The sequence below is a fragment of the Pinus tabuliformis genome, chromosome 5_2, assembly GCF_031772625.1.
Source record: "Pinus tabuliformis cultivar Carrire ecotype Pingquan chromosome 5_2, CPIR1, whole genome shotgun sequence".
Lineage (NCBI taxonomy): Eukaryota > Viridiplantae > Streptophyta > Pinopsida > Pinales > Pinaceae > Pinus > Pinus tabuliformis.
The window spans coordinates 566,735,619-566,756,527 of NC_142306.1; the positions used below are offsets into that span (position 1 = coordinate 566,735,619).

Sequence of the window (20,909 nt, forward strand, 5' to 3'; positions counted from 1 at the left end):
GACCATACAGAGGAGCGAGGCCATATATATATGCAACTTGCGATAAAACTGGACCCGACTAGTCTTATCGGCCCAAATATGTATATTTGAGTTCTATAAAAAGGAGTTATTCAATGTAAATTTGTGTTTTCGTTAAATAAACGAAATCCAAAGGGAATGCGCAGATGCGATGAAACCAACCCAAAAAGGTTATAAATGCAGCTGTATATTATGTCAAGTCTGGTATGAGCCATTGTGTCGGGATTTCCCGTGTTTTAATGTATTTTTCAAATACAAAGGAAACCTCGGCACAAGAACACTTGCGACTTGCGATAGCGATTGCCGGCAGACCCGATAGGAGTCTAGGGTAGATTTAATGATATTTCAGGTTCAATAAATGGCAGATTGGCGAATTTTCCTGTGTTTTACAGTGTTTCTCTGTGTAAACAGGGAACGACTATTTCTGGGGATTTCAAGCGCCAATGGTTCCTTTCCTTACAAAACAGGTGGCCACACCATCCTTGAAGGCGTTTAGCAATGATTGCTAGTGCTCAGAGGGGGGTTTGAGCCGATAGAGGCCGAGAGCCAAAGAGCCCAGAAGAGGAAAGCGAACAGACAACGTCAATTGGCTTAAATGCCATAGAATGATAGAGACAGGGGAGCATAAGCAGAGAGCGAAGGCATAGCTAAGAAATAGGAGGCTAAGCCAAAGCAAGAAGCTAAGGCGAAAGAGAGTAGTTCATAAAGGGAAGGAAAAGAGAACGCAAAGCTAATGCGCAGAGAAACCGAGTGGAGTCACTTGAAAGTCAAGTGAAAAGCCCGAGAGCTGTCATTTGCAGAGAGCCAGAGCCGAGAGCCAGAAAGCCAGAAGCTTCAGAGCCATGGAGAGATGGTGTTTTGAGCCCATCGTTCCTATGTAAAACAATGGAGTTGAGCTGAAGAGCTTGTAAAAGGACTTTGCCATAATCCCAGAGAGCCTAGTCGAATTGACTAGAGTTCAAGGAGATGTAGCCCAAGAGTTTTGGATGAACTCCACATTAATTTGTTGTCTTATGTGTGATGCTTGTTGCTGCATTGTTCACTGTTATATGCTTTATATTAGTTTAAGCAAAATCATTTAGAGCACATAAACAATTTAAACAAACATAAGCATAACCCATTATTTTCAAGCACATGTTTAATTCCGCATTGGTTAATCATAAAGACTTGGGAATATTTAAGCTTTGGAAGTGGGAAAGGTTCTTGTAAGTTAGACAAGAAACCTAAGTGACCCATTTTCAGATCAGTAAACCTTATAGAGCGATTGATTCGGCGATGGATTCAGCCCGCATGTTTGTGCCATTTCCACCAGACCAAAATATTTTATACTATTGTTCTAAATTTATGTGAAGCCATGCGCCACATCTTCATGATCCACCTTGTATAGCTCCATCAAAATAACCAGCAAGGTAAGAGATATGCGAAGCAAATTTCCTGGAGTCAATTGCTTTAACCACTATTTGTTTCTACATCGAAGGCTTCATCAAGAATACAATATTGTTCACAATATATTCTATATTAAGATACAAGCCATCAAATATAATGGAATTTATGGCCTTCCAGATTTCCCAAAAACTACAAGGGGAATGGCCAATTGTTCTTTGGTTCTCCCACTCCGCCACATCAAATGAGAATCAATTGAGTCATGAACCATGTGAGTGAAAGTAAAAAAGTATGAGGTCGTGAACCATACCATGCAATAGGATATGATAATTGCTTTTTGTTTCCATCCTGCACAGTGCACATTGACTAGGTCCATACATATCTCTTTTCATTAATTTTTCCCAAGTTAGTGTTTTGTTCTTCCAAGCAAGTAATGCATATAATATAATCTTATACTGGACCTGTGTTTTCGAAAATCTACTAAACAAGATTATATTACCACAAATGAACAAATATGTATAGCAACAGAGATGGATCCCCCAGTGAGGTTATGCAGCTACTTGTGGATGTTCAATTCATTATAATTGAACTGGGGAGATTTTCAAGAGTGGAACATGAGAATCCAACTTCCCAACTATACCTTTAAGAAGGTTATGAGAGAACTTGATGAGTTTACTCTACATGATTTTGACCATGACTAGAAATGCAAAACTTTCCTAGACAAAAATATCAAAGACAAGTACTTTTTAAGAGAGGGTGTTAGAGATTTTTAGAAAAAGGTGTTGGAAATTTAACTCTTACTTATTTTGGGCATATTGAATAATATTCCTTTATGTAAGGTGTCTAATTGCAATTACTTGATTGTGAGATTAATTTTAAATCAATACTTATATGTGTGTTTAATTTTTGTGCGAAATGATTTTAAATATATACTATACTTGAAATTATGAGACAAAAGACTGATTAATAGTGTGACTTTATCACGTATGAAAATCAATAAGGTTTCACACCGAATTGTTCGTGTTAGTTCAATACTTTCAATTAATAAATAGCTGTATTAATCATGATTTTAAAGGTCAACTATCAAATCTTACCTTAAGACTTTTGATGTTCATAATGAGATTCACCGGATCATACATCCTCCATTGGGTTTAGATTAAATCAGAAAATGAAAAATATTCAAACTTTATAATCGGGCGCTGTTTACATGTCCAACGGAAAATGTGAGGTCCTACACACGCTGACGCGCGAGCTCGTCGCCAGTTATAAACGTACCATGGAAGCCGTAGGGCACCCGTGAGGGCAGTTTGACGGAGGCCACGACGTCGAGGCCCGGGGTCCTGGCGTCCAGGATCACGAACTCTGATTTTCCAGTATTCTCGTTGTTCACGAACGTGACCACGTAGCCGTCGTCCGCTGCGGAAGAAGTAGGAGGAGAGCGAGCGACGAAGTATGGCTCCCCTCCGTAGCAACCTTCGTCGAAGAGAAACTTGGCCACGATTTCCCTAGACTCCAAGTTGACCTTGGCGATTCCGGATACCCTCGGCCACGGCTCCGCGATGGCCATATAAGCGTAGCGTGAGCGTCGACCGACGTAGCTTCTGTTGATCTGCCCAGCCTCCAGGTTTAGGCCCGGAAAAATCTCAGTTCTGGCGGAGGCGCCGGTTGTCAGGTTTAGTCTTATTTCCGACAAGATGCTTCTCAGGGGCCGTTTGTCGGGATATTCGTTGAAGATTCCGTCGGGTGGGGTCATACAGGATCCGACAACGACAACCTCGTTGGTGTCGGGATCCTCCCAGGCATTCCACAGATGGAAGCAGAAGCAGCCGGGGACGTCAATCCACGTCATCCTTCCGTCGTCCGTGTCGTTTCTCGGCATGACGCCGAAGCGCGGGATCTTCTCCCTGTCATACAAAACCGGCGATTCTCCGACGAACATGCGGAAGATGTTGAAGATCATTTGCTGATCTGGAACGATGATGTGGCGCTTCGTAACAGCGAAGTCGTGCACCATTGTAGGATGTCGGATGTTGATGTCGACGGGGGGTCCAAAGGTTGTGCCATCGCGGTTGAAGTGGAAGTAACGTAGGTGCGGCCGTCGGACGACGTTGTAGCTGAGCACGAAAAGCTCGCCCGTCTCGGGGTCAATGCTGGGGTGCGCGGTGACCGATGAGGACCCCTGAAGCTGCCCGTCGAAATCGAACCTGCCCGCCGTCACCAGATCGCCGTCGCCCGTCACCCTGACGGCATACGGGAGATCGTCTTCGGACATAGCGAGCAGACGGCCGTTAAAGAACGCCAGCCCGGCATTAGCCACGTCCATGCCCTTCCCGGTGTTGACCAGCCCGCCATGGCCGTGGAGTTGCCCGATGGGCTTCGGGTAAAAGCTCCGCCCCGCCCGCTCCTCGCTGACGAGCCTTTCGGTTTCCGTGAACCGGCAACTGTAACTAGCCTTCCCGTGTCTCAGCGTCCCGGCATGTATCATTCCATCGCCGTCAAATAAATGGTGGCCACCGCGGGGTTCGAACCGGGGATTCGCGCCATTGCGGACGTAAACTCCATCTAAGCACTCCGGTACCCGGCCCTCGACCTCCAGGTCGTGCTTGACTGGCGTTTCCGGCACCGGCGCGAAGTTGCCGCACAGTTGAACCGCTGGGTCGGATGTTTTGGGCAACGGGCGTTGCTTCTCAAGCGGACGAACCAGGGTTTCCTCCGCCGCATCAAGAACTGCGGCCGCCAGCTTCTGGAGAGGGTTCCACTTTGCACCCTTTTCCACTTCTTGAAAAGCAGGTTTCGTCTTCACAGGAGTCGAAACCGGCAATTCTAATGCAGCCGATGTTTTCAGCTTCGAATCCACGGAAACCATAGTTTTCCGCATTGCCGAAGGTATCTCCCGCCTTCCACTTTCTCCAGCAGTGAGCACAGTTCGAGTCGCATTCTCGCCAAGAACCGATTTACAGCAGAAAGCCATTAAATATCAACAATACTGCAACTTAACTTCCTCTATCAAAACTTCTGCTTAATTATGCATCAACTATAAAACCATTCAATGGCTTCTATCTTTCAGCAGCTCCAGATGGAGTGTCTCTATTATATATCTTTTCTGAGAAATCGTGAAAGCCCTTCCCTCACAGCCTAGAATTCCTTCTAATCTTCGTCGGTTTGCTTCGAAAACCGATGCGCTGTATATATCATTCTCTTGCAAGAAAACGACGTGAAAACATGTGGCTTCCATTCAGATGTATGAACAGCAAGCACCTTCAATCGTTTGTTTGTTTGATCGCCACATGGCGACACGACTCCTGAGCTGTATACGATTTTCGATAGCCATTATACAATTCTTCGGTCGCCACATGGCGGAGCGAGTCCGGAACTGTATACGGCGACGTGACCGCCAGTTGCTCATTGGTAGGACGGTTCTACGATTGGCCACCTTGGACTCGACTAATCGCAAAAATGAGCGGCGGCCTCTTCCATGCTCGCTGCTCTCGTAGTTAATCTCCACTGATAATCGATTTTAGGGCGCAAAAATTTCAGAAAACGAGCGTCCCCAAAATTCTTGAAGGTACAAATTCATGTGATGATCTCAAGTTTTCATCTTATGCTGAGTTCCACCAATTTTGCCAAGCTTCTAGCATACTTATCTCATTCCAGACTTTGGTAAACTTAGCTTGGCCTCCCAAATTTTGATAATAAAAGGATAACTTAAGAACAGATGGAAAACTAGATTTTTCTGAATTTTTGCATTGTTTGTTTTTTTTCTGCAAATTGTCTCATGTGTGCACTTTGTTCTTAAGGAGCGGCACCAAGATAACAGTCTTGATTTGACTGGGCATTTCAATTTCTAAAGTGGTTTACACAACGAAGTCTGCAACCCCTGAGCTCTCCTAACCATTTGATAACTATATAGCAATATTTTGGAGAATATTGTCGTGTAGGGGCATGAACCCATCAAAGTGCATTTAGAGGATCCGTGTTTTGTATTATGATAACTATCTACATACATATATATTATTAGATTTATTTATTTTTGGATTTATTAGATACATTGTAATTTTTTTTAATTATTATTATTATTATTTTTAAAAATGTGTTCATTTTAAGTGAATTGGTTTATCTTAACTTATGATAAATTTAAAGTTAAGATGATTTTTTATGAAAACATTTCAATAGTTATTGTTCAATTGAGAGATATATAATTCCTTGTATTCTCAACCTAGACTTAAAGTATGTTGCATGTACACATATAAAATGGCTCTATCATATATTAAAACAAATTAAATCCCTAGAAAAACAAACACCTCCTCAAATATTTATAATATTTAAAACTTTTAACTTCAATTTTTTTTTTATCTATGATATATCTTAAATTAAGATACCTATCTGTATGTATTGTTACATTTTATAATAGAAATCTACTTAGCCCATCAAGAAGCAAAGTTTTAAGGCACCCATCTAATCATCATAAGAAAAAATTTCTATATAAATATTCTCGTCTCATACTCAAATTTGATTATAATTAAAGTGACTATTGAAACTTTTTTTTAAATGAAAACTCTCTTCTAATGCTATGACACTATATATTTCCAATACTATAACACTATATTAGTTAAAGTTTAAAATATCTTAACAATTTGGATCATTTGACTATCCAAACTTTTCTCATTGTAACTAAGATTGTTTAATTTTTTTTTAAACAGTCAGTGTGACTCTTTTGTTTAAGGTAAACCATTATCATAAACTACGTATAATTACAACACCTACAACCATTCGTATAAATAATGCCAAACCAGCGTTAAATACCATTTCATTTTTTATATATATATATATATATATATATTTTTAACAAAAAAAGGAACTTCAAATGGGCATCAAATACATATTTACAAAAAAATTAATTTTGTACAAGAAACCAAATTCTATAAATAATGCCAAACCAGCGTTAAATACCATTTCATTTTATATATATATATATATATTTAAAAAAAAAAACGAACTTCAAATGGGCATCAAATACATATTTACAAAAAAATTAATTTTGTACAAGAAACCAAATTCAAAATTATGTTAGAGTAGTATAACTTTATATTTTATAAAATTTCAAATTTTATATTATTTAGAAAATTAAAAAGAGAGAAAAGATTGAAAAATTACGAACTCACTTTAAAATAGTAATTTAATTTATAATTATATTAAATAAGTAGATCAAATTTTATTTACACAAATATTTATGGGAAAAAAAATGTATAAAAGAATATTAATATAACTGTTGTTGAGTTATGAAACTCTGCAAACAAGCCATGTGTTGTTCCATATGCAACGCGTCGAACATGTTATGTTTTTTCAAATTAATACACCTAGCAACGCGTCAACATCTTTTTAAAATGAATATGCCTACCTAAAATAGTGTTTAATATTGCGTAAAAGTGTAAGATATTTGTTAGGTATATTCGTTTGTTTATTTGGGATTTAGTTCTTACTCAGCTTTAAGTTTAATAGAAATGATTGAAACTTCACCATAATCATAATTCATTGGAATGGATTGAAATTAAAAATAACCTTGATATAAATAAATTTATTTTTTTAATTTGTAATTAAATTTGACATATCAAATATTGTCGAAAAATTATATATTGGAAGAATATATTTTAATGTATTTGGATTAGATTGTTTATTCCAGATTTGAAATGAGTGGGAAAAGGGTCCCATATTTATTTTTAAATCTATTTTAATTTTATATTAAAATTAAATTTCACTGGTTAATGTAAATGGTTATTTTATATTATATATTTTTAATTTTATTTAAAAATATAATTGTATTTTTTTTACATGGTCAATGATGTTGTTTTAATTGTATATATATTTTTCATAAATTTAAAAATGATGAGGTTATATCATGGTCATGATTAAGAATAACACTCAAATAAGATGGAAAATTGAACCAGTAACTCAATATCATAGTTTATAACGAACTTTATAATTTTTTTAATTAAAATAAAAAAAAGATTGTGAAACATTTTTTTTCACAAGTGTGATGTTAATTTTGTCCATACATATTGTTAATTAAATAATTTAATATTTTTACTTTATATAAAAATAAATATAAAGTAAAAACATGTTTTAAATACTATTTTATTTTTATTTTGAAATATTAAATAATATAAATTGAGTCAATTTTTTTAAAATTATTATTTCTTTATCATGTTAATTTAAATTGTTATTTTATATTTTATATTTTAAGTTTTATATAAGAAAATATACTTTCCTTATTCTTAATGACTTCATCTCAGTTGATATTCATTTGAATGTATATTGTTATTTAGTATTTTTTTAATTCGCTGATACATTTTATATGGTCAAAACTAAAAAATTATAAAAATTTAATTAAAGTAATAAAAAAATCATTAAAATTAACTAAATTATAATTGCATATTAAATGATTATTGATTATAAAAGAATTAATATATAATTTAAATAGATATTCATTTAAAAAATATGTAATAAGATTCTTAACCATTAAAATAAGATTTGCACTTTCAAAAATTTAGTCCTTGTAGGAAAGGGTAAGATATTCTTCAAGGTTTAAGGTCATTCAACAACAAGGCTCGAAGCTATTGCAACAATATGTATACTCTATATGAGCTCAACATGTCACTTGTGGGAATTGAATCTAGATGGGGAGGATAATAATCATTCCTCCCAAACACCAGGGGTAAACTCAATTGAACATGGGTATGGGTGGGGAGTGAAACAACATTTCTCCCAACCACCCCAACTACATCCAATTGAAAAATCCAGAGTTAATACACACACATATATAACCACCGAGCTACATCGAATTAAAAAATATTAATTCTGGATTTGTTAATTTGATGTAGTTGGGGTGGTTATATCTACCCATCTTAACTTTGGATTTGTTAATTCAATGTAGTTGGGGTGGTTGGTAGAAATGTTGTTTTACTCCCCTTCCATGTTCAATTCTTGCATGTGATCCATGTAATGCCTTTGAGCCTATTTCTTCATATAAGATCATAACTTTGGATCTCCCTTATAATAAGTAATTTTTTATTTTCAATTACTTTGTTTTGTAAAATGTTACATGTCAACTCCATGTTGAGCATGGAAATAAATACACATCTCCCTCTATACTAGGTTGTAAAAAACATCTTTAGATGCAATGCATAAGCTTAAAAAATCTACCATTTTCCTACCATGACTACGACTAACCATTTCCTAAGTACATGAATAAATTCTAATAAATTTCTAACATAGGATGGTGCATAAACAACATATAGAATTCTCCTTCCACTAAGCATGGCAAAGTTCAAAGTTTGTTTCCTTCACAATATAACGTAGATAATGTTTGATTCCTTCTCCTTGTTTCTTTATTCTTGGTTTGATTTACTTACCATTGTCTATGGAGGATAGGGATGTTAATCTATTCTCAAAACTTCTATAAAGGAAGGGGAACTAGAACTCTTAGAGTGTTTTTCTTCCCCTTCATCATTTTCTTCTTCTGACTCCTCCTTGCCTACTTTTGGATTGTTCTCCTAAGGAGTTATTGATTCCTTAGATGGAGTCTCTTATGATATACTTGGAGTTGAATTCTCTATTCCAATTTGAACTTTGATTAATGCACCTAAATGAGTCTTTTAATTTGAGTATGCCTTTTCCTTATCAACTTTTTTTTCATCTTCAAGGAATTCAAATGTGTTAATGGTTGGATTGAATGATCTTGATTGATATCTCTTTGTAGGTTGATAAACCTTGGGTTGTTTCTTCTTGCACCTTTTGGATACTAGTTTAAGTAATTATTGTTAATTATTGTTTTGGGAGGATGAACCTTATTTCAAAAGGGGTATAAATTCTTGCATACTTGGGTATCCTTTTACAGAGTAACCATACTAATGGCAATAGTTACACTGAAATGGAATTTAACAGTAATCAAGGGCTTGAAGATAACTCTATCCCTCCATATTGAGTTGAATTTCTTCTAGAAGCTCGAGCCTTTCTAAATCCACTTCCAAACAAATAATGACATAAGAATAAATATTCCCTATTATCTTAGCTTGGTTGATATAGTGAGCCAACTTATCTCCAATAATCTTTAAAGCAACTTCATCTCAAATAGATAATAGAGAGATGCATAAACTTGACCCATACTGGGACAATTAATATTCCCATATTTAGATCAAAATCAAGGGTCCAATAGAAAAGAAACATTCCTTAAAATGCATAAGGTTCAAGCTTATTTTGAAATCAAATATCTCTCCTCTTTATTATCAAATAAAAGAAATAGAAACCTTTACCAAAGTAAATAATGTGAACTAAAATACCCAATGTTTTTATGGGTTATACCTCTACTTCAATTATTGATTTCTTGAAGGCTTGGACATAGGTCTATGAACCTTTACAAAAATAAATAATGTGAACTAAAATACCCAAATGTTCTTATGGGTTATACCCCTATACATGGGTTATACCCTTACTTCAACTCTTGCTTGCTAGAAGGCTGGGATATAGGCCTATGAACTTTACTATTTGAAATGTGAGATATCTTGTAATAACATGTTACATATAGAATTCATTTTACTCTTATTTTATGAACATCCAATGCCATTGTGAATTGTGATTAATTATAATCATAATATGAAATTTATTAGATTTAAATTTACATACAATTAATATTAATCAAATAAAAAGGATTAATATGGTTAAAATGGATCTAAAATGCTCTAATAGTTAAACAATTCTTTTAACATAGATGTCAAGATCGCTTGACAATGTATATGGCACGTTTCTCGACTAATAAATCTAACAATTAGTTTTTGGGTAGTAAGTAGGTTAGCGAAAACCTTGCAAACCTAGTGAGTATCCTAGACATGTTCTAACCTAGGGAGGGGTGACAATCCCAACAAATGAATTCTTAAAAAAATTATAAAATATGCAATGGTGAGAGCATAAAATATACACAAAGAAACCAACAAAACCATATTGATTTGTCATTATATTCCTTTCAATATACATGTTTGTTATAGACATTTTTGTGCCTTACAGCATTGAGCACGAAATGTCCATAATCTAAGGGATCCAAAGTCCCTAAACATGTTGTTCCTACCCCTAGAGGAACAAGGCTAACAAACCAAAGCAATTCACAGAAGTTCTCCACCTGAAAACTGCTCAAAAACAAGTCAATTCAGGATCATTTCAGTGGCTACACTAGCTGTTTGCGCTGAATGTCAAAGCCAACACTGGCTACCTGCGTTGAATGTCAACTGGAACACTGGCTACCTGCGCTGAACGAGAATGGACAAGTGCCAGGCTCATTTCTCAAGGTGTCAAAACCCAGGAAGCTTCCAAAATGACACTTGCCTCAGGGAATTCGACTGGTGATGAGTAAGAGGTTCCAAATCTCCAAGTGGAAGCAAGAACCTCCAAGTGGACTCAAATGGGTTTTTTTTCAACTTCTGAAACTTTGCAGAAAAAAAAGTTATAGCAAAAATTCCATGCTGACCTGTTTGGAGCAGCGAAACCCTAGAATCCAAAGCTCTGATACCAAATGTTATGAAACCAGCTCAAGAAAAAGGTAGAAAAGATAGATCAACGCCCTAGAATTCAGCCTCTTCGAGGGGGCAACCTCCGTTACATTACATAAATGAACAATTCTTGGATTGTACAAATAACAAAACCTCCTTTCTATATAGAGGAGTCTAAGGAGTCACAATATAACCCAGCCGACCTAACAATAATAATATAAAGCCACAAAAATAACAATAGAGGGATTGTATGGGGCACAGTAATAACAATATGGGGATAATAGGGGCACAACAATATTAATAAGGGGTACAACTACAATAGTAATGGGGTAATCACTATTATTATAGGGACCCAACACATTGCTAGTGATTTTGCAATTCGAATGATTGGTGTCCAATTTGGCAATATATTTATATCGTATAGCTGTTTGAATTTGTTTCTTTTTTGTTTCCCAATTTCTGTGTCTAAAAATTCTATCCAGACAATGTCAGGTCCATTGTTATTAGATGAATAGGATTTGAAAATCCCTTCAGCACCATTAACCAATCCATCGTTAGTATTGTGGTTTCCTGCATATAGTTCAACTAACATGTTTTGTTTAACTGTAATTGTTGATGGCAATGAGATTGCTTTATCAAAGGCAAAGTAGCTCAATCTAGGAATCTCGTAGTTGTCAATTGCAGTGAGCATTATTTGTTGCCCCTTTGTTAGTGAAATTTTTTTTGCATTGTGATTATGGACATCTTTGTTTCGATAGAAAATGTATGGGAAAAATGGGCTTAAAGGTGTGAGCCTATAGAAATTATTGTTTATGTAAGAAATATCTTGATCTGTTTTCATGTTTAATCTCATCCTATTTAAAACATCGATGAACAATGGGTCTTTTTGACGCATTGGTGTGTGTAATTGATAACATTTTATTTTCTTTGCCCAGAAGTTGTATGGAATTGTGTTTTTGTTGATTTTTGGGTTTTCAAAGATTAGAGAGTCTCTTACTGGGTTTGCCTGGTAAAGATCACCAAAGAATATCATGTCAACATTACCAAAGTATGAAGTTGGTGTGTGTAAGATTTGTCGGAGTCACTTATCAATTTGATATAGTGTTGTTGCACCAACAAGTGATGCCTCATCTATGAGGAGTACACGAAATTTTTGGAAGTGCTTTGATAATGTGTCTAGTTTTTCGTTGTTTAGTGAGGGGAAGTCTTCTTTGTTAAAGGGCAAATAGAATGTGGAATGCAATGTCACACCACCAGCATTAAAAGCAGCTTTGCCCGTGTATGCAGTGATTATTCCTATTAGTTGTGATGGGTTATAAGGTAATGCCACATTGTGTATGCATACTAAGGATTCGAAGATTGCCTTATTTGTGTGTGTCTTTCTTGTTCTTGCACCTCCTGTTAATAACAAATAGATCAATTCATCTGGTCTGTACAATTTTCTTGTTACAACATCAGTGACTATGCTTGCTTGTTCTATGTTTAATTGTTGCATAAACTCATAGTACTCTATGTCTTCAAGAATATGTGGTTGTTTGATGATTTCATATGGCCTTGTATATCATAGGGAAAACTTCTTTGTATCTTAGAAATGTTCCAAGTCATTTTTGAAGTCATAGTTTTCATATTTGTCATCTATCGATTTGTTAAATGTTATAGTTTCTATTTCATTTGATTTTAAACTATCTATGTTGAATATTTGTTCAGTTTCTATTTCTATTGTGTGCATTGCATCATCTATGTCACCCCATGTAGTTATTGTAACAAATTTGAACTTTTGTTCATTTTTCTTGATTGTTTCTTTGAATGCAAGTTATGTAGATTGTCAACTTGTGTGATGTTGCTTAATTGTAGTTTCACTTACTCAATAGGGATAGTATAACATTAATTGTTCTCTATAGTGATTTTCAATGTCCTTGTATTTGTTATATCTAACAGGTCGAATGACATATGGTCTACTTGATTTTTTCTGTTTTTGTCCTTTCTTTGTATAACTAGATACAAATTCTGCTAAGCTCACAAGTTCAATAGCTATAGGTCGTAGAACATAGTAGTCAATGATTGATGGGCACATTATGTCTTCTAAGTCATCTTCTTCCTTTTGTAGGTCCTTTTTTATTTTAAGAAAAAATGCACATTCATCGATAGGAGATGTGTTAATGAATACACACTATCATGAACTACAATTTAGTGGAAGCGAAAACACAATATGCACTACTTGTTGTGCAGACATTTGTTGCAAGTTGACCAAAGCTTTCCCTAAAGAACTAATGGTATTTACGATGTCAGATTTTGTTTTGACATGATCTTCGCATATGTTTTTAAATGTTCTTGTGAGTGTTTTATCTTCTTTTGTCATATAGGAACTGCAATACATTGCAGCTGCATATGAGTCAAGTACAAATTGGGAATCAGTGTTTGCAATCCAAATTCCCGGAATGTGTTGTGCAAATTTATTCATCCATGTGGAAACTGGTTTTCTTTGCAATAATAGAGTTGTTCGATTTAGCGTACATTGGATGGCATGTATGTATTCATTATGTACTAGTCCAAGGTTAGCCAAGAAGCTATCAAATGTATCATTTTCACTGTATCTTGTACTGTTTATTGTCTCAAAGATTAGCTTTGCATGTGATTTTGTTTTATCACTATCAAATTCAAGAGGCTCAAGTATTTTTGTTACTTCAATCGGTGGTATTGTGAAATTAAATCTACAATAATTTTTGTGCTTCCTACAACTTTTTGTGTGACAATGGTGTTGTAGAGCTCTAAGTTCCTTTGCAATCAACAATGAATTAGTTGACAACTATTTATCAACGAATTTTTGAATTCAATGTTTGTATTTTGACCATAGATTGGTGCAGATTTTATCCAAATTAAGCCATGTTCATGTTCACTGCCCCGATTTTGGAATTTTGTTAATAGAAGTAGTCATTGAGCTCTCCATAATACTTGTGATCATGAGATATCAATTTATGTAGTGCGTCCCTCCTAGATCTATAGTAACATACACAAGTAACAGGGTCGTTTCTTATTAATGAGCTTGGCTCATTTTCATCGATTTCATTTGTGTTTGGTTTTCTAGTGTTTTGTTTAATGTGTCTGAATGCATGCATTCAAGGATCCCAAAGATTCTCTGCACTACTAAAGGACACAAATAAAGTGGGTAGCCCTAGTTTTCAGATCATTGCATAGATTTTGTTCCGTATTTGCTGGTGGTAGTTAGGTGAGGTACAAATTGTTTTTAGGTCCATGTACCCAATTTCAGACTTTAAAATACGATCTAGGTTCGGTTTTGACTTAACGTCTTTTGTGACTAGTTTTCTACCTTTTAACTGCCCTTTTCTAATTCTAATCCACATTGTATTCAAGACTTGATTTATGATAATGCGAACTGCTTTATAAAACACGTTAGTAGTATGATAAGAAAAATCATGGTTTTTATGAAGCACTTCCTAGTGACAAATCTTTTGATATGTAAAGTTTTTGGAGATGTCAGTTGGGCGTTTGTTGCCATAGAAAAGCGATGGGAAACTCATTTCTTCTGAGTACTTATCTTTGAAGATTCCTAATGGCATGTATCCTGCAACAGGTGCAATGTTAATTTGTTTATTTACAAGGTCATGGACAGTATGTGCATCAATGAATCCATGGACCAATGTTTTTGTCGTTGGTTCATCATTTTCTTGGTTATCGTGTTCGTTATCTTCAGCTTCACTTGAACTTTGATATGCCTCTTGGTTTTGTAGGAATGCCTCTTTCCAATTGTCATTTATGGTAGTGTTCTCGAGCTTGTAAAGCATTCTTTTGCATAATTGTTTTAATGCTTTCATCACTTTGTGAACTCGAACTCGGCCAAATGCATAAGCACTTTTGAATCTTAAACTTTTTTTGACAACAACGACAACTGTGTCAGTGTCTTTTATAGTTCGAGGCAATGCAGATTGAATTCTAGAAATGTTAGTGGGGACATTGATGACTCCTCCAGTTAAGCCTAGTTGTGGCTTCTTATGTCGATGCCCCATTTCTTTTATTTGCAAAAAGGGCTTAATGCAACTAGTCTTTCTTCTAGTTCAGTGAGTTGTGTGAGTGTTCTAGTGGCATTGTTTCTTCTTATTTGTTCAAGAATTGCATATTTAGCGATTGTTTCATGTTCAATTACTTTTTTGCAATGTTTACAAATATAACCATTTTCAACACTAGATTTGACATTCTCGAACTAGTCGATAGTTTCCTAATCTTATTTTGTGTTGTTTGATTTGATTGTTTCACAAAGCAAATGTCTCTTTTGAAAAAAGTTCTTTCACATGATGAACAATCGAAAATAGGTGTGTTAGTTATTTGTGTTTGATATATTTGTTCAAACTTTGATAATTCTGTTAGTTTGTTCATTGATCTTGATTGAATCAATAGATCAGATTTTCCTAATTTCTTTGATTGTGCTGAAAGATCCTTTGATCTTGTTGTAGATAGACTGCAGTCCAAGTTTTCTATGACTATTTCTTGTTTCATTATTGTTGTGTTGAATGAAAGTTTTATTTTTTTTGTTTTCTATTTTTTTGGAATAATGCCTTTAAGAAAATGCAAAGATAACCTTTTCATCTGTTTGCTTGACAGACAAGAAGTTACAATTTTTGTTTGTGCTTTGTTTCGAATGTGTTTTTTCAAGTTTCTAAGTGACCAAAATCTCAATGTCTCACTAACATCTTCTATGTTTTCTAGAACTACTTTTTGTTTCATTGTAATTTTGTTATACTCAATGGCTATTTTTTGCCTTTTCAAATTTTTCCAAGCAATTTCCTTAAGCACATGCAACGATAAACTTCTCTTATACTTGTTTAAGTGACTAGATGGTTTTAATTTATTTTCGACAAATTGACATTTTGTTTCAGGGTGTGTTTCAATCTTGTTCTTTGAGGAATGTGTTGAATGAAACATTACAACTTCCTCAGTATTTGTCACAATTGCTACACCAAATGTTTTAGCGTTAGCACGAGATATCTTTATTTCACTTGTATCTTCTTTACTTCAAAGAAGACATGTTTCTATGTTATCTTGTTCACTGGAGAAGTTCATTTGTTTATATGTGGCATTGCTTTGTTGTTGGAAGGTACAATCCATTGTAGAGTGCCTACAAACCAAAGGTTCGAAGTGCCCATTCATAGGATCCTCATCATGGAATAATATGTCATGAGTATTTGTTCCAACACTTGAATTGAAGTGCAAATAAATTCTCATCTTTGTTTTGGACCAAACCCTAATTGGAATTTTCAGCCAATTTGAGAGCCAATGGATATAGAAAATATCTCGCCATAGACCTCTAGATCCTAGTGGTATATTGTTTGAGGCAGATCTAGCCATTTTACCTAAATAGATTTCACAATTTCTAATGTTATGCATTTCTTTAAGTGATTCTTCATGAAGTTCATGTTCGTAAGACAAAATTGCCTCTCTATCTTGTTTTTCGAGACAGTCTCTAAAATAATTTATTGTTCCTTTCCTTAGCTCTACTGATGTGCATTGAAAATATAGCAAAAGTTCTAAACTATCGAATAAATAGTCTCCAATTAGATATGAGAAATTGTTCACGCGAAATAAGTGATGCTTTTGCAAGACTAATTGCAAATTGTGTTTCTCAGACATAGCAGACATGATGACGACTAAGTGTTTGATGCAATAATATGTTTAGTAATGCAATGCAATTACAAGTCACAGAATCATAACAACAAGTTGAACAATGAAATTGGATGTAGAACAGGAAGTGATTTTGTGTACCTTTGGGACTACAAATGTCTATTGAGCCGCTTAGAGTGCTTATGTCAGTCTTAACTGAAAGTCGATGTAGAAAAGGAAGTGATTATTGTGTACCTTTGGAACTGGAAATGTGTACTGTGATGTTCAGATTGCCAATATCGACATCGAGTGAATAGGTCCATTAGAAGACATTGAAAAAAACGCATTGATCATTAGTATAGGAATTGATGAATAGTGTATTAAATTAATGAAATAATGCTACAATCTAAGCAAAGTAGTCTGCTACATTAATGAAATAGTGAATTGTTGATATTTCTCAATGCTAACCTTGCTAATGTTAAGCAAAACCAATGTTAATAAATTTGGGTCAATAGATTGCACGGAAAAGACAAAATCAGTTCTTCACCACTAGAACATAAAGCTTAATATTAATTGCATGGAAAACACAGTAACCAAAGAAGGGTGGTAGCAGCAATTGCTGATTTGATCTCCAATTGCACCATATGAAAAAACAATAAAGTCTTCACAAAAAATTATAATCAAATTCCACTGTAAATAAGAAGAAATCACGACTACGAGATTCTGGCCATCAGATAAACAAAAAATTCAACCCATGCATCATTCCAAGTTTAGTTTAACAAGTGGACTGTAATAGTTTTACTACGTTGGTGAACAATAAAACACTGTGGGTGCCATTCTGAGCATATGAACAAGAGTTATTTTAATAACACAACAAGTTAAAGAAAATTTGATTAAAAAGACAATGGCTTGAATCTGCTTGACAATGACAAAATTGGGTTACCACTACATTAGGCCAATACCTAGTGACTTGCTAGGCAACCTCTTGTTGGGTGTATAAGGTTGAGATCGCTGAAGGAAAATTCTATTTTTAGGGACAAGATCCCTGAGAATTGTCTTCCTAAAGCATGCCTCTGTGAAAAAGTTCTAGATTCCACTTGGGAAAGGTTTTTCTTTCTGTCTGTCTAAAAGGGAAATAGCTTTCTCTCTGGCTTTCTGGCACTGGGTGGCTGGAATGGGAATTGGAATAAATGGTGGGGGGGAAGCTATCAATCAATTTGTGGGGGGCTAAAAGACTAGTTCTTCTCTCTGGGATATCACATCTGACTTGATTCCTCTTACCAGGTCTAGGTTGGGATTTGTAAGCCCTGCAAAGGTGCTTTTAGGTTATAGTGGCCAGAAGAGGATGTTGAAAGTAGCGAACCTAGATATGAGATTGAACTAGTGGAGAAAGTAATTCAACCCTGTGAGCTAATGGAGAATCACCTTGCCATGACTGTGCACATGCAATCCATGTGAACCAAGAGGAACATTGCTAGCAGCTTGTTTGTGGGGGGCTAAAAGACTAGTTTTTCTCTCTGGGATATCACATCTGATTTGATTTCTCTTACTAGGTCTAGGTTGGGATTCATAAGCCCTACAAAGGTGCTTTTAGGTTATAGTGGCTAGAAGAGGATGTTGAATGTAGCAAACCTGGATATGAGATATAACTAGTGGAGAAAGTAATTCAACCCTGTGAGCTAATGGAGAATCACCTTGCAATGACTGTGCACATTATGCTCATGGATAGGCTTAGATGGAGAAGGACAGAGCTAACGATTTCTTCACATAGATGGTTGAAAAATGTATCAAATCACAGCTTACTTATGATTTTCTGATCTATGGATATTGCAAGAAAGGTAACAATATGCTTCAGTAGTTTCACCCTTGTGATAATATGGTGGAGAGCAACATCACATCTGATACATTTACTGACAATTTATTAGTTCAAGGACTTCGCAGGAAATCCATGACTAAGGAGGTAGAGGATGTGTTTTGCGAACTACTGGACAAAGTTTTATTGCTAATTTACAAAATTGTAACATTTTGATCGTTGAGCATTCTAAGGTATACTCACTCTTAGGATACTCTGATAAATCTACTTTGTGAAAAAGGTAATATATAGTAGGCTCTTTACCTCCAACATGAAGTAGAACAGAGAGGACCTATGTCTAGTGCCAAATCTTATAGCTACTTTTCAAAAGAGGATTGGTTTAAAAAACATAGCTAACTCTCAATATAAGTGACAGAAGCTGTGGATCTATATATCACACTATGATAAAGATTTCTTATTTTAACATTGCTCTTCGTTGTCCAAGTTCTAACATAGGAACAAAATAAATAATGTGCACTACTATTATTTGTATAACGATGCTAAGAGGAATGAATCAAATAGGGGAGCTTTAGCTATCCTTGTAAGGCCATTTTTTTGAATAGTCATTGTATTTGTAGAAAGTAAAAGAGAAAAGTAATTTGACTATTAACCTTAGGGCTTGTTGAGAAAGTATGTGCAACCAACATAGTTTGGGATGGGTGGCTTGAATCTGCTTGACAATGACAAAATTGGGTTACCACTACACTAGGCCAATACCTAGTGACTTGCTAGGCAACCTATTGTTTGGGGAAAGCTATCAATCAATTTTTGGGGGGCTAAAAGACTAGTTTTGTTCTCTGGGATATCACATCTGACTTGATTCCTCTTACTAGGTCTAGGTTGGGATTCGTAAGCCCTGCAAAGGTCCTTTCAAGTTATAGTGCCCAGAAGAGGATGTTGAAAGTAGTGAACCTGGATATGAGATTGAACTAGTGGAGAAAGTAATTCAACCCTGTGAGCTAATGGAGAATCACCTTGCCATGATTATGCAAATGCAATCCATGTGAACCAAGAGGAACATTGCTAGCAGCTTGTTTGTGGGGGGCTAAAAGACTAGTTCTTCTCTCTGGGATATCACTTCTGACTTGATTCCTCTTACTGGGTCTAGGTTTGGATTCGTAAGCCTTGCAAAGGTGCTTTCAGGTTATAGTGGCCATAAGAGGATGTTGAATGTAGAAAACTTGGATATGAGATTGAACTAGTGGAGAAAGTAATTCAACCCTGTGAGCTAATGGAGAATCACATTGCCATGACTGTGCACATTGTGCTCATGGATAGGCTTAGATGGAGAAGGACAGAGCTAAGGATTTCTTCACATAGATGGTTGACAAAGGTATCAAATCACAACTCACTTATGATTTTTTGATCTATGGATATTGCAATAAAGGTAACAATATGCTTCAGTAGTTTGGCCCCTGTGATAATATGGTGGAGAGCAACATCACATCCAATACATTTATTAACAATTTATTAATTCAGGGACTCCACAAGAAATCCATGACTAAGGAGGTAGAGGATGTGTTTTGGGAACTACTGGACAAAGTTTTATTGCTAATTTACAAAATTGTAACACTTTGATCATTGAACATTCTAAGGAGGGTGATATGCAACGAACCTTGTAGTTGCGGGATGAGTGCAACAGAAAGGTCTTTGTCCTAACACTTTTACTTATTGTTCAATGGTTTGTCCACTTTATAAGTCCCAATGCTACTCTCTTTAACGGTTCGAATAATGGCTAGCCTAAGAAAGGTAGAACTCTAAACTTCTTAATAGGATAGTACATGAGCCTCTCTAGTCAGATGCTATTGCATATGATGAAATCATTAAAGAAGAAGACCAGATATTAGTGAAAATGATTAAAAATAGTTTGTCTCTTAATTCTATGACATACAACACCACAATAAATGAACATTTTAAGGAAAATGGCATAATGCAGGCTCTCGTTAGGGAAGGAAATAGTAGTTAATGATCTGCTTCCAGATTCTTAGACTTTCAGTGGGATCATCTATAGACGTTTCTAGATGGGACAATGTAGGAATTATGTAAGCACTTAATTAAAATGACAGGCATGGGGATGGTTCCCATACGCACTCTTAGGATACTATGATAAATCTACTTTGTGAAAAAGGTAAGATATAGTAGGCTCTTTACTTCTGACATGAAGTACAACAGAGAGGACCTATGTCTGGTGCCAAATCTTATAGCTACTTTTCAAAAGAGGATTGGTTTAAAAAACATAGCTAACTCTCAATACAAGTGACAAAAGTTGTGGATCTATATATCACACTATGATAAAGATTTATTATTTTAACATTGCTCTTCGCTGTCCAAGTTCTAACATAGGAACAAAATAAATAATGTGCACTATTATTGTCTGCATAACGATGCTAAGAGGACTAAATCAAATAGGGGAGATTTAGTTATCCTTGTAAAGCCCTTTTTCTAAATAGTCATTGTATTTGTATAAGGTAAAAGAGAAAAGTAATTTCACTATTAACCTTAGGGCT

At 35.4% G+C, this 20,909-nt stretch overlaps 1 protein-coding gene across 1 annotated transcript; it reads right to left on the bottom strand.

Moving 5' to 3' along the window:
• Positions 1-2,449: 2,449 nt before the first annotated feature.
• Positions 2,450-4,543, bottom strand: LOC149160222 (9-cis-epoxycarotenoid dioxygenase NCED4, chloroplastic-like). The gene has a single exon (XM_089433665.1). It carries the CDS (start codon positions 4,370-4,372, stop codon positions 2,633-2,635), a length of 1,740 nt encoding a protein of 579 aa, XP_089289791.1. The 5' UTR covers positions 4,373-4,543; the 3' UTR covers positions 2,450-2,632.
• Positions 4,544-20,909: the final 16,366 nt, after the last annotated feature.

What these genes read in the sequence shown, in the direction of transcription:
- LOC149160222 (XM_089433665.1), bottom strand. Translation starts at nt 4,372, where the DNA reads ATGGCTTTCTGCTGTAAATCGGTTCTTGGCGAGAATGCGACTCGAACT.